Here is a 15,375-nt window from a genome sequence, read left to right as displayed (position 1 = left end):
CCCAACACAACAAACCTGCATTATTGTTTTGTGCCACAGCCACAGCTGCGGTGGCTCAGGTTTGAAAGCTGCTGCCTGGCAGAAAACCAGCGCTCGCTGAGGATCAGACCGTGGCCTCGTTCCAAGAGAAATTTGGGTTTCATTTGACCACGATAGGATTCCAGATTGTCATCTGAGCATGTCTGAAAAGTGGTGAATGTGTGTCAGTAGTTAAGTGCTCGTGAACTTCCTTAGTCCCCGGATTGTTCAGGACTGACCCAGGCAATTTTTTCCAGATGTTTTGGGGAATCCAAGTCCATATAAAAGGGACGGTAAATGCTGCTGCTTCCTTACTAAGTTGTCTTTGTGGCTTGCAGGAATGTGCATGAAAGCTGGAGCCAAGACACCCCAATTTCTAGTCTCACCTCTACAAACTGCACTTTAACCTCTTCTGCCCTTCGCTGGCACCTCCACACGAGATCACAGAAACGTTGTGGGCCTGGTGCAGACTTTACTTGCCCTTATTAAAAAAAAATAAGTATTGCTTTTTTTTTTATTGTACAAAACTCCAGTCCCTGCTCTCCAAACCTCCCCTGAAATTGTTTTTTCACCTTTGATCCAGCAGCTGCTGGTTTTCTGCAGTCCTGAGTAGGTAAAACATGAGAAGCACCTTGGGATGGGAAGGAGTTACGAAAATATGGACTATTGCAGTGCCCTTCCGTGAGACACAGTAGAACACAGTGGCTGTTTAAGCAGACACCAGGCAGAAACCTTTAGCAAATAAATGTTCTGATTTTTCTACTAAATGTAATTTTTTTAGTATTCATTGCAGTAGTTTCTCTTCGACCTTATTAACTCCTTTTATCCCCATGTTTTTTAGATTAAAATGGTTTATGTTGCTATTCCTAAAGTCTGCACCATCAAACCCTGTCTTTTATTTTTGCATTTGGCTACACTTTTCATCTTGTAGCTGAGGCAGAAGACTTCTCCAAATCCTGGTTTTAAAGTAATGTGTTTGTTTTAAATTTTACCACTCTCTACAATTCTAAACGAAAACAAACTAGGTTGAATGGGGTTGGGAGGGGATTGCTCTGTAGCAACCAGTGCTGTGTGACATCTGATGAATATCAATTCTTCATCCCCAAAAACGTTTTGAGCCGATGAAGGAGCTGATTCCACAACAGCTTAAACAGAGATTGGGGTTATTTCCACAATCTGGAAGCAGATTTTTTTCCCCCTTCCCATAGCAGGTGCAGGCTCGGTCTGCAGTGATTTCTCAGTTATACCCGAACTTTGCAGTTTAAGAAATTTAATGTCAGTGCCCAGCCAGGCAAAACCAACTCCCTAACATTTCTGTTTTGCACGGAAGGCTAAGACTTTATCCTCGGGCAAAGTCTCCTCTCTGGGCTGGCTGCTGTAAATCCTCTGGGCCCTGGCAAAAGCCAGAGTTGCTAGCTCATTTTACTTAATTTGTGATGCTGGCAAGATTTGTGCTGCAGCCCAGGGCTCTCAACTCAACCCTCCTAAATCAGAGCGTTGACATTACGGCAGAGAAACACCAGCACAGAAAACCTGAAAATAAATGCCTCGAAAAAGAGATTTTTCAGAAAGATGCTGCCTTGCAAAGCTTTAAATGGTGTTAGGGTAACATTATAAGTTTCTTGGTGTTTGCTTCTTTAAAACCACCTGCTCATTAAGAAGTTGGGTTTTATCTGCCGTCATAATAAATGGTTTTTGCTACGTATTTCATGCGAGAATGTTAGGGCACTTGATATCTTTCTGCAGAAACCCTGCTAGACAAAATGTCATATGTTTTGCAGGTGGGTAAACAGACATGGGTTGAAGTGAAATGAGGTTGTCTACACAGGAACGTCAACCAGCATTGGTGTAATGACGTAATTACAGCAAATATAAATGTGTCAGGTTAATGCCGGTGTGCTCGTTCTTATTCCAGACTAAGAATCCTTTTTCCTGCTTGGATAATTCCATTTTGAAAGTGAGGAAGTGTATCCGAGAGGATAAAGTGCTTGGCTGTGGTTGGGGAGATCAGAGGTTCTCTTCTCAAACCTGCTGTGGATTTGCTGGGAGATCTCAAGTGAATTTTCTCCTTTCTCTGCACCATAATGTCACATGTGTAGGACTGAAAATGGCATTATATGTAGGGGCAAAACAATAATTGCTATTAAACAAAAAACCAGAGCAATCACAGAGGTGGTGTCCACAGTGTCTTGAAACAGTTGGTGCCTGATGTCTACACTGTGCATATTTTGGGGTTTATTTTATTTACAAAAGCTGATTTTTTTAGGTCTCATAGCCTGAATGGCCACTTGCGACTCGAGCACTTTAGGTGCATTCCTCTGGCAATGTTAATTTGATTTTGCTTTCGCTGCAGCAGGAAGGCAGTGCATGGGCTCCAGGGTTGCTCGGTGGTGCAAAGAAAACAACTGCGAGCGGGGACAGCGAGGAGATGCATTTCAAAGGCGTCTTTCTGATCCAAACCAACGCGCACACACGCAATGCTGGGGTGTTCCCGTATCATCGTAACAGATAATGTCTGTGTGCAGCGAGCGCTTAAGATGGTATCAGAGGCAGAACCTGGCAGGTTGAGTGGGGCTTAGTCCTCTCCTTTAACCTTCAGACTGTGCTGCTGCAGGAAAAACAAACCAGGTTTAGGAAGGCATTTTCCTAGTAGTTAATCCGCGGTCAAAATTGTGTGATATATAAGCAGGACAGATCATTCGAGTGGATTTTACTTTCAGGTCTGCTTTGCATTCTGCTTTGTTACAGGAAAAAGTGCTTCAAGGTTCGTGTTATTGTAATCCCACCAGCTTCAGTAAGAAATAATCAGGATGTTTTTTAGATAGAACTGACACATTGGACCTTCTCCACAAGGTCTACCCTCAGATCCTTTGCTCGTGTTTGATGTTACACTGTGATGAGGGCAACTGGTGGTTGTGGTGGTGGCTGATACAAGACAGAGGAGATACAAGACTTTCCTTCCCGGTAGAGGAGTAAGAAGCTGTTAGGTGGCCACTTACCTCTGATGGGCTGAGATACATGTGAACATTTGCTCTGCTGCCTGTTTGTTTCTGTAAAACACATTTAAATTGTCCTAATGCTTTTTTTAAATGTTCTTTGTTACAGAAGAGGAAGAGGAACAGGTGCCTACCGATGGAGGTACATCTGCAGAGGCCATGCAGGTGCCACTGGAAGAAGAGGGAGATATGGAAGAGGACGAGGCAATTAATGATGAGAACTACTTGAGCAAGAGACCATTAGAAAGTCCTGATGCTGAGGAATTTCCACCTGTGAAACGGCTAAAACCGTCTGTTTCCAAAGGGGACACCTTGGACGGAGCTTTGGAACCACGTGAGCCTCTTAGCTCAATAAATACTCAAAAAGTACCACCCATGCTTTCTCCAGTTCATGTTCAGGACAGTACAGACGTACCCCCTCCGTCACCAGAACCACCAATGTTGGCTCCCATTGCAAAATCGCAAGTGCCAACCCCCAAAACTTTAGAGGCAAAGCCGTTTGTACCCAAAACAAAGTCCAAAACAAGTTCTCCAGGACAGAAGACAAAATCACCTAAAACTACACCCTCCCCAGTGGTAACTGGAAGCCCCATACGTTCACCAAAACCTGGTTCCAAAGAAAAAAAGTCACCAGGTCGCGCCAAGAGCCCAAAAAGTCCGAAAAGTCCAAAGGTTCCTGCTCACGTTCCCCAACCACCTGTCAAACCTGAAACACCAAGTAGAACCCCTCTGGCTGCATTAAGTGACAAGATAGGAAAGGAAAACATTCAAGTAAAACAAGGACAGACGCCACCTGAACCTGCTGCCAAGCCAAATATTGAAAACCAGACTAAGAAAGCACCAGTAATGGACAAGACCATTGATGATTCAATCGATGCTGTGATTGCTCGTGCATGTGCAGAACGAGAACCGGATCCCTTTGAGTTTTCCTCTGGTTCTGAATCAGAAGGGGAAATTTTTACCAGTCCTAAAAGACTTTCTGTTTCAGAGGCTACGACTCCTAAACCTTCTGTTTCTGCCAATAATGCAAATAAGGCAGGGGCGACTCCAATACCTCCCTCAGGTGGAACTTCAAGTTCAGACATTTCATGGACAATGGATGACTCAATTGATGAGGTCATTCGAAAGGCAAACATGGGGACACCTTCTAATCCACCTGCCAACTTCACTTACTTCTCCTCTCCTTCCGCTTCGCCGCCAACTCCAGAACCTCTTATCAAAGTCTATGAGGAGAAAACCAAGTTGGCTTCATCAGCAGAAGTGAAAAAGAAATTGAAAAAGGAGCTGAAGACAAAAATGAAGAAGAAAGAAAAACAAAAGGAAAAAGATAAGGAGAAAAAACAGGAGAAAAATAAGGAGAAGGAAAAGAGCAAGGAGAAGGATAAAGACAAGGAAGGAAACAAGGAAGCGAAATTTCAGTGGAAGGAGCTACTCAAAGATGAGGATCTTGATCCTTATAAATTCAAGCTAAAGGACTTTGAGGACGCTGACACAAAAGTAAAGTTGAAAGATGGCAATGCCAAAAAAGAGAAAGAAAAACATAAAGATAAAAAGAAAGAGAAAGAGAAAGGCAAAAAAGACAAGGATAAGAAAGACAAAGAGAAACTTAAAGATAAGGGCAAGGAAGATAAGATAAAGGCTCCATCAGCACCTCTTGTGTTACCTCCCAAGGAAATGTCTTTGCCCTTTGTCAGCACACCAACTGCCATGAGGCTTCCCAGCATGTTACCTTCCTTGTCTCCAATGCTTCCCGAAAAACTGTTTGAGGACAAAGAGAAACCTAAAGAGAAGAAGAAAGACAAAAAAGAGAAGAAGAAAAAGAAAGAAAGGGAGAAGGACAAAGAAAAGGAAAAGAAGGAGAAGGAAAAGGAGAGGAAAGAAAGAGAAAAGAAAGAGAAAGAAAAGGAGAAACACAAACATGAAAAGGTAAGCTTTTTCCATGAGCTGAGATGGCATAACTGCCTGAAAAAATGCACGTGGTTTCCCATATTTGCTGCTGAGCATTGTTTAACAGCTTTGAGGAGATGCGTGATTCCAGATTTGGTATTTTTTAAACATAACAGCTCCATGGAAAATGTCCCCAAAGAGATCCAGGGACTGTCCCGCCTCTTTGGAAGATAAAACAGTGGAAGTTCAGTTTTGTGAATTTGAAATGTGAGATTGCCTCGCTGGTTTTCCTCCATTTACTTTGAAAAGTTGGGGCTTGGGCTCAGCAACAGCACACACACAAATGTATGTAGCATTGCAATGCACAGATTTTGTTCTGTAGATTTCCCTTAGTCAGAAGCAGCAACCATACACCTTTACTTTAAATTTAGTTTCTAAAAGTCTACGTTTCAAAGCTTGTACAAGTCTGTAAATTACAAGGAGGAAAGAAATGAGGTGCCCTCAAATAAACAAGTTCACCAGTTATCTCGTGTTCGGAAGAGCTGCTGAATCCTCTCTTTACACGACCGCCCCCTTATTGCTCCCATTTGTTTGAAGTAAGAAAATTGTTTTCAAATTATGGTCTAAATGTTCAAATGTCACCTTTCGTTTTGAGTCTTGTGCTTGAAAGAGAGAAGGGGAGAGCCGGTTTTCAAGTGGGTTGAGCTCTTTCCACTCCTGTAACTCTTAGTGATTTACATCAGCCAAAGATAATTTCTTTTTTCCAATATCACCTAATCTTCAGAATATATTTAATATTTGAGAAATGAAACTAGAGTATTTGCATGTTATCAGATTTGAAATCCCATTAGAAACAGCTCCCCTAATTCAAGGCTTGCTCTAATTTTTTGTCACTTCACCTTATAATACGCATTAAATTGTTTTTTTTTTAAAAAAAAACAAAACAGAAAAAAGATATTGTCTTCTTATGTGATAACCTTGGATACAGGATTTCCTAAATCTCTATCCTTAGCATTAGGAAGCACTATGTAAGTTCTAGTTTAACCAAGATGCTCTTTACATCCTGCTTGGTGTATAACACACCATTTGTACAAGCTCAGATTTGGGACATTCCTCATTTTCCTTTGTTGCCACTGCACCCTATTGTGCTACAAGCTGGACTTGAAACAAACGGCCAATTTCAAAACTCAACGTAGTTTTTAAGCCGAAAAATGGGTTTTTTTTCAGTGTTAAGATAAATATGTATCTATATAAAATAGAGATGAGCTGCTTGTTTTTTCATACATTTGATTTTGCATTTCTTCTGCAAATCTGTGTATCTAGTTTGCTCTAGAGCAATACAACAGGTACACAAACAAGCACAAACTGGTAAAGCTTCAGCATAGATTGAACATATATATATTAGGAAGAGGAGATCAACAGTAATAAAAACTTGGACAAATTAAAGTGACAAAGCTGCCCATTACATTGGCAAAAAGTCCCTGTCAAAAGATAAACTTTAAAGCTAGAATGCATGAAAGAGTCCCCAGATAGAATTAAAATTTAAACTGATTCTTGATAGATAAGCTTTTTTTAAATCCACATCTTGCTGCAAGTCAGGATTTTCAAAATAAATTTCCCCTTTAAATCTCTTGAGCGATTTTCATTTTTTGCAAGGCCGCACTGCTGGTGTCCTGGAAAAATGGAGAGTTAGAGCTTTATCAGTTGGTGCCCTGAGGTATGTGGCAAAGAAGCTAAATCCTTGAAGATTAGCAAAAAAAATGCAGCACATGGCAATAAGGGGCTTATATGACTACTAGTATTAGTTCAGGTGAAAGAAGTATTGCTTATACATAAAACTGGACAAATCCACTGACAATGTATTTTTAGTTAGCTACAAAGGAGTCTTATATTGCTGGACTTTACCTCTTTGGTGATTTGGGAAGCTTAGTAATCCACTGTAAATGCTCTTCTGCTGGCCCCAATTCCCAGTATTACTCCAGAATGCTGCTCTTTCGTTTTAACCCCTAAAAGTACATGTTTCCTTAATTTAGCTTTTCGGTTACACAATGACTTATTTAGCCAGCGGTTGCGTTGTAAGAGCGAATGATCAAGTTACTGCTCGGACCCTTAACCTTGCACGGCGCGAGCACAACCTGCAAGATGATTTTGTGGCTTAACTGCAGTTTCAGCTCTTGATGGCCAGTAGAAAACATCAGAATGCCATTTCTAACATTGCCATACTTAAACAGAAGAATCACTTAATGCTTAATTTTGAGTGTTGTTATCGTTATTACCTAAGCGTGCATCCCATCCTGTTGGCGAATTGACACTTTTTTATCAAGTCTTCCCTGTAATTTTGCCCCGAGCTGCTGGAAAACACTGAACAGCAACCAATACTCTGCAAAAATGGCAGAAAGGCGAAGCTGAAGGCTGCATGCTGGAAGTGATGGGTGATGGCACCAAGGAACAGGAGTTTTGTGCGCAGGGCTTGCCTACAGCTCCGTGCTCTGCAGTGAGTGCTGGGGCGCTGCTCCCGGAGCCAGAAAAGGAGACGGCGAGCTGTGGGCTGCCTTGCATGCGCTGCTAAATTAAAAGCAGACAGTTGAAGTGGTTACACCTCATTCTACGATGGAGATTACCGGGTGTGCTGTAGGAGTGACTGAGCAGCTCACGGAGCGGCTGCTGACCCAGTTTCAGCTAACCTGAATACACTGAGCTGTAAACTAAAGCAGTTACGGAACTGCTGCGTGAGAAACGGAGCCATCCGCGCTTCAGGACTTGCCAGAGCTGCCCCAAAGTTATCTCGTGAGTCAAAATCCTGGATGTAGAGGAAAAACCACGATATGCAGGATATAATCATACAATAGTTTGGGTTGGAAGGGACCTTCAAAGCTCATCCAGTGCCACCCCTGCCATGAGCAGGGACATCTTCACCAGCTCAGGTTGCTCAGAGCCCCGTCCAGTCTGGCCTGGGACATCTCCAGGGATGGGGCATCCACCACCTCTCTGGCCAACCTGGGACAGTGTTTCACCACCCTCAGTGTACAAAATGTCTTCCTCATGTCTGGCCTGAATCTCCCCTCTTTAGTTTCAAACCACCACCCCTTGTCCTGTCTCACCAGGCCGTGCTAAAAGTCCGTCCCCATCTTCCTTATCGGCCCCTTTAATTGTGAATGCTTCTTAATTTTTCTTCTGCTCCAGTCATGCAAACACTACACATAAACTCATGTTGTAGAAAGATGCTGCATCTCCTCTTGTATCAAAGAATAAGATTTAGGGTTGTTGTGGAGCCCAGTTTTCCTCTCAGGGCAGACTGCGATATTGGCATCTGAGCGTAAATAAATGGTTTATTTGCTTTTCTTCTGCCACATGAGCCCGCACCACCATTGGTTAGGACATCTTGGTCGAATAGAAGTAATAATATGAAATACCTTAATGCAAGGGATAGGTGACATGAGTATCTTTCTGGACTGTGTGCTGGAAGCTAAGTAGCAATGCTTGTCCTAGGAAGTTTTAGATTTGAAACAGGCACTACAGGAGGAGGAAAAAGCTGCAGGAAAGGAGGTAGAATAATCTAAGGCATGTGCCTGAGCCTCCTGCACCTAGGGTTCAATTCCATGTCTTTGTCCAGGGGCCGATGCTACAGTTAAAGATGATGGGAAAGCAGTTAAGGGACTTGCCGTTGGAAAGTGGCAGTGAAATTGTTGCAAGCATTAAGATCTTCAGAGGTAAAAAACGCTTGCAACACTCCAAAGGAATGACATAACAAAGAAAATGGTGCTATACAAACAAAAGAGAGAGGCCTGTGAATTAGACTTATACATACCCATGGAGAGCTTTATTGAAAAGCGTGGTTAACTGTGTCAAAACAGAAATACCACTCGGGCTGCAGCCCTTCTCTCTGGAGTCGACATCTCCCAAGCAGCTCCGATTCTTTGGGCAAGGTGCGTGGCACGGGACTCGGTCATTACCATTCCTCAATGTAAGTCCTAATTGAGTCCTCCCACTCTGGGCTGCTGTCTCCTGCGCTGCTTTCTGTGCTTTGAATTGATTGTTTGCTCTCCATTTCATCATGAAAGCTTTTTTAAAACAGATTTCTCCCATTGAGAGTTGCTCGGGTTTCCATTTAGTGTGTGCATACTATTTTTTGTCTCTTGGAGTTCCTGGATCAGATTCAGCTAAGTGGTTATTTTATTAAATATGATGATACCCATGCTCAAAATGAGATCAATCTCCCTCTCTTTCTATATACATGTGCATATATAATGTACATGGATATATGGATATAGGTTGAGCGGCTTATGTACAGAGAATGATTACAGTGTCAACTGTAAAATCGGAGATAATTCTATACAGGTTTAGCAAAGCAGTAGCTCAATGGGAGTTGGTAATTTTGACAGATACTGATTCAAAGACTTTAAGGACATATTCAAGTGCTCTAAACTCCACCAGATACTGAGGTTGAAAATCAGGCCATTTGAAAAATAGCCATTAGAAACCTCAGCTTAATTGCATTAAAAAGCAGTGGTTCTATTATACCTGTGTAGATAAGCACTTTCATAAAGTAGTCAGTGTTGATGCTTGAGGTTTATTTGCTTGCTGTGTGTCTAATTTTAATTCAGGAGGGTCACAGCACATTTATGTGGTGAACTTGGGAAATAATTGAATTTAAACCTCAAAAAGTGCAAACACTAGTGGGCACCTATCAAGGTCAAAGCATTTTGTATCATTGTGTAGAAATATACTGGGGGGGGTTTGTGTCTCTAGAAAAATACTGAATCAAGAAGACTTGTTAACAAAGTGTATGAGCAGGTAAAAATGAAAGAAAATTTCACGTTGACTTTTCAGTGTAGAATTCAGATTTGTGATTTGCTGTGGCTGGGAGCTCCCAACAAACTCTGACCATCTGTGCTACAGCATGAAGCATGGGAGCACGGTGGTCAGTCTGTCATAGGTCTGTCTCATCAAGCTGATACACTGTTTGGTTAACTCCATCAGTGCTTTCATGTAATTAATATATTTTGGGACTCTGCTTGCAGTCTTTGATTGATGATTGTGTTCCTTTGTACAGATAAAGGTGGAACCAGTTGTTCCTGCTCCATCACCGGTTATTCCTCGGCTGACGTTAAGAGTGGGTGCAGGCCAAGACAAGATGTAAGTACAAATAAGTCCATCTGCAAGGTGTATCTGCAAGGTGTTCCCCCTCTGTCGCTTGCGGTAGCTCTTATTTTCAGTGGGAAACACTTAAAAATTAGTGGCAAATGACATTCATACACCTATTACATCTTTGGACTGTTGTAATGAGAAATCAAGCAGAACACTTACCAATAGAAACTTTTTGAATGTTTTGCCCTTTTCTTCTACTCTCCCATCATCTTTCATCCATCCTACACTGTTTCCCAGTCCATGCCTTTCTAGGGCATGGATTTACAAGACTCCATCTAGACTTCCGTGCTGCCTCCAGTGACATATAGTGAGGCTTCCGTAACATATAGTTATCCCTAGGATAACCTACAGCCAAGTTTCACAACGCTCTTCAGCTAACAGTTGTTTAATGCTTTAAAGCACAACATTTGAAATTCCTTTATACACCTCTGTTTTATTATAACTGTTGATGATTATTCATGAGTGTACCTAACGCATTTCAAATGGTGGTTCATTAGCTCCCTAATTATTGGGTGCTGTTGTACAAATAATAGTTACTTTGTACTGGATGAGCATAAATAGGATGATCCCTATCCTGAGATCACACAGCATAAACAGGTGGCTGGAGAGGCTGGGAAAACCATGTGTCACAGGGCTTTTTAGGCTGGTCCTGTGTATGTAGGTAAAGGTTTTCTTTTCATCAGGCTTTTCATGTTGTTTTTAATGGCTCAGAGCACACTTTCATGTCTGATGGTAAACATGAGCACCAAACAGATTTTTCCTTCCCATTCATCGCATTAATTATTGCTAATAAAGTAGTTTCTATTTTACAGCCATTATGAACTAAATCTCCTAATTGCTAATTTTTCTGCTTTATAAGTTAAATGGCATCTTTGGTGATTATTCGTTTTTTCTGTGCTGTCGGACTTCTCCTCAGTAGGTAACTGTGAGTTTTACTGGTTTGAAGTTGCTGTGGGACTTCAGTCATTTCTTGGTTTCTACGAGACACCCCTCACCCCAAATATCAGGGCTTTTTCCTGCTCTTCAATTATTTCTGCCTCCTTCTTTTCACAATATTCGAGTGTGATCTAGAATTTCTGTCCTTCAAATTGCTGTACAAAAGCTCCAGCTTTCTCAGAACCTTTGTCTGGCCTGCTATGCAGATTTGGCTGTGCCCACATGGAGAGAGTGTCCCTTCAGAGCCCACAAATCTGTTTTCCTCCTTGAGGAAGCACAAATACCTTTAAACTCCTCTTTTTCAAGAACTGTACAAGTGTTTGCATGAGGAAAATGGTCAGAATTTCAAGGCAGAATTTCTAAATTAAAATTCTGAAGCTGTATTTTAGCACCAAGGAGTTGATTTTGCTTCCCATCTTGATTTACCCTAGTCCTTCTCATATCCACAAACATTTTGAGACTCAGACTCCATCTGCTTCCTACAAATCACATGGGTATGTCATCATCAGCCCTGACAGCCCATAATGGGTCAGAGATACTGTCATCTTGTTTTATAGCCTTTTGGGAAACTCGGTTCTGTCCCAGTTTCCTTTGTGCATCTTTAGTGGCACCTTGACCACCATCTGAGGACCTCAGGCGTTGTGATCCTTAGCATGGTAGAGCCTAGAGTTTAAACCCCGACTCCAGGATGGGAGATACACAAAGCCAACTTAGCTCAAATATTCTAGGCAAAAATAGGGGAGAATTAATAAACCAAAGCCCAGATCTTTGGGCCTGGGGAGTCCTGGAGGCAGATGGTAGGAAATGCTAAAAGTTGGTTGTTCTCCAGCTCTCTGCAGCATCTCTACTGGGTCTATGAGGGGAACTTCATCTTCTCCATGCAACAGTCGTCTTTGAGATTGCTTTAAGACGAGTAACCAAACAAGGTTTGAGTCATTAGTATTCCATCTCTAATTGCTAACTGGTTTCCCTTTTCTACCTTAAATATCTCCTCACTGCCCACCATACTGGCACCCTGATGTTGTCCCGGTGTAATGGTTCTGTCACCCACTTGCACCTTCTGACTCACAGCAAACAAGAACTTGTGGAGCTTTATAACAACTTTGAGGATTTTTCATAGTTTCCCAAGGCAAAATCCAGAAAGAAATTTGCTGTTACACAGGTAAATACAGTTTGTGCCACGTGGCTCTGGGAACAATTTTGTGTTGCGGGTCAATCTGGTGTCTTATTTGCCAGGGCTTGTCCTATTCTAAATAATACTTTTACTGTCATCCTCAACAATTAATATTCAGCCTAAACTCAGCGCATATTTTGATTTTCACATGTCATGATCATTATGGAAAGGACTGGTGTGGATCTGAGGCAAAGCCTGTGTGTGGCTTGGACATCTGAAGCAAAACTAGAAGGCTCTGCAGCCTTTATTTCAAGTTATTAGTTGAAAAGACCATAGTAGGATAACCAACCTTTTAAGGCAGAAACAAAAGCTTTTGTTCTGTGTTATGTTAAGGAAAAGTTAAACTTTTGTTTCATCTGCGTTGGTAATGAAGTTCTGGATATCTGGTAATTATCATATAGAAACATTGTGTTTCAATTAGCATGTGTCTGGAGTTTGCTGGCATGGGATTGTTTGAGAATACCATGAATGGCCATGGAAAAGTATGAAAACAGTTTTTGGGGATTCGTAGAATTTGATGAGTAAATGGACTAATGAGTTATTTCAGTTTCCTTTGTTCAAGAGAAGAGCTGTTTGGAGGCTTTTGGAAGTACATAAGTACCTGTTCAACTGGAGGCTGGGGAAATAGATAAAATACATCAAACTTTGTCTTGAATGGAAGAAGTTACAGATCTTGATGAGGCCATGAAGTCTTTCAGGCATCTGAAAGAAAAAGCGTCAGCCTGATGGTGATTGAAGCGGAGCTTCACATCACACCATAAACACGGCACAGCAACAGCAACATGAATTTACTCAAATAGCACAGCAGTGGTGAGGAAAATACCTTTTCAGTAGCGAGCAGTTTGTTCTCTATCATTTTGCTTCTTGGCTCCTCTGCTTGGACCAACGTACAAAGCGGTGATGGTAACGGCAGAGAATTGTCCTTCTTTCTTGTTGCTGGGAATACAAGTATATATTGCTCCTAGATTCAAAGTGGTCTCTGCATTCAACCTTGTCCAGTGTGCAAATATTCTTACAGCACACATCAGTTCAAAAGAGACGACTATTAATAACATTAGGTTAATAGACACAAAAACATATTGTTGCTGAAGGATGGAGAAACCAGTATTGGAAAAACTATTCTACTTTAGTTTTTTTTGCAAGTGTTCTAACTGCACGGTAAAACAAGAAGAAAGTAGATTATAATCAAAGCATTTCCATCTTAGTTGTAAACAATTACAGCAATACTTGCATGGATGCCACATTAGAAGAAATTTACTGGATTCCATTCTAATGCAATTAGAGCTAATTTTGTTCTTTAAATGAATAAAAGGTCAGCTAGTAAATCTAGTTTATCTCAAGTCCAGGCTTCAATAAATTGTTTTATTTAATTTGTTGTAAAAGATCTTATCCTTAATGGGCCTAGCTCTTATTAGTTTGCTTGGGTTCTGAAATATTTATGACCACCTTTTTAGATATGATTTGAATGATATGTCAGAAGGGTTTTTCAGTGTTTTTTTCTCCTCTCCGGTGTTATCAAGGTAGATTGCTAACTGAGTTAGTATAGGAAGGAACTAGAGATGCTATCTTTTTAAAAAACAAAACAAAAACAACCCAGCTAGTATAGGCTTTACGATTTTAAATCAACTGCGAATGATGGGCAGAATTGAATACTTTAATTCAATTGCATCGTGGTTTTGCTTTGTCTGGTTATTTTTCCTAAGCACAATCATTTTCCAAACACCTAAGTTTTTAAAAAGCAGATCTACTGATGGGGTGTTGACATTCCAACCACTGCCATGGTTGACGTAAACTTCAGCAATAGGATGTGCTGTAATTTTTTATACATCAGATAAATTTATTCTACATTTAAATACAGTTTTTAAGAAAAAAAAACATGGCTTTTGACACTAAGGCCAGTCCACAAAGCAGAGTGCCACTCACTGGTGCTGTTTCAGTGCTTCTGTGACTTAGAAGCAGGATATATATTTTTTGTGAAATAGATTCTCCAAATTCGCCTTAAAATGTCAGGCTTTTGCTCAAGACTTGTACCGCATTGTATCATAGCTCTGCCATCAGAAGGGAACCTGGAGACCAGGCATGAGTTGGTGAGACAACACGTATTTTAACAGTGTTTAACTTCTAAACCCAACCTGCTGCTCCAGTGAAGCTGCCCCCTTGTCTTACATATTTTGAAGTAACTGGATATGTGACTTTCTCCCCCCAAAAATGAACATAGATATGCGTGCTTATGTGTCTATAAAAAATATATATTAAATAACTTGTGGATTGTAAAATAAAATCCTAAAAGGATTAAGGGATAGAAAAATTTTTGTCATCCAGATATTGAACTGATGCCACTAAAGATTTTTATCACTTGGTGGGATATTATCAGTCCAAGGCCTAATTTGTGTTCATTTGAAGGCTCACTTGACAACATTAAATACCCGTGACAAAAGCCACCAGTATCACTAGTTGACATCCTTTGTAGGGAGTCTCGAAGCCAAGTGCCAGTATAGACCAAATTATATTGTGACCAGTAGATGGGACCTCTCTGTGTAATATGGGTGACCCAGAAGCTATTGGGACTAAGAGGACAAGGAAACCTGTCCTGTTCCTTCTGTTTGATTACACTGAGTTTCTGCGATCGACCATCTCAGAACTTCTACCACAATAAGGTGCTCATAGCACCTATTTTTATAAGTTGTCATAAAGCAAGTGTCTGAAAAAGTGGAAGCCTGAAAGGAAATGTGGCTTGAGGAAATCTCCTTATTGAATCTGTAACCTTACCTGAAACACAGCTGGACTGTTGGAGGAGTTTATTTTTCATAAATTTACATGGTTTGGGTCATTCACTGCTACTTGCTCAAGAATTTGGTATTTTAAGTGCAACCACAGTTGGGCAACGGAAGTGCAGTAAACCAGTTCTTCATTCACACTTCTGGAAATTCCATAAAATGTCGTTATCTAACCTGCAGCATACAGGGAACCATCAAGTTATTACAGGGTGATGTTCTCCAATGCCTAAATGATGCATCTTCTTCAACAAGCTTAATTTACCTAAGAGCTGAGCTGCAGACTCTCCAGAGATATACAATCAGACTTTAAAAAGGTAATGGCACCATGGGAGAAGAGAGGGGAAGGAAGAGAAGAAGAGAAGAAGAGAAGAAGAGAAGAAGAGAAGAAGAGAAGAAGAGAAGAAGAGAAGAAGAGAAGAAGAGAAGAAGAGAAGAAGAG

The 15,375-nt window shown here is 41.1% G+C and overlaps 1 protein-coding gene across 1 annotated transcript in view; it reads left to right on the top strand.

Annotated features, from left to right (window-relative positions):
* Positions 1-15,375, top strand: part of TAF3 (TATA-box binding protein associated factor 3) — a 129,465-nt gene that overhangs the window by 95,237 nt on the left and 18,853 nt on the right. The window contains exons 3-4 of the mRNA XM_065049287.1: positions 3,124-4,940; positions 9,955-10,037. Coding sequence (XP_064905359.1) covers positions 3,124-4,940; positions 9,955-10,037 — 1,900 coding nt within the window. The remainder of the gene's footprint in view (positions 1-3,123; positions 4,941-9,954; positions 10,038-15,375) is intronic.

The sequence above is a fragment of the Columba livia genome, chromosome 1 (genome assembly GCF_036013475.1).
Source record: "Columba livia isolate bColLiv1 breed racing homer chromosome 1, bColLiv1.pat.W.v2, whole genome shotgun sequence".
NCBI lineage: Eukaryota > Metazoa > Chordata > Aves > Columbiformes > Columbidae > Columba > Columba livia.
This window is presented reverse-complemented; position numbering and strand designations above follow the sequence as displayed.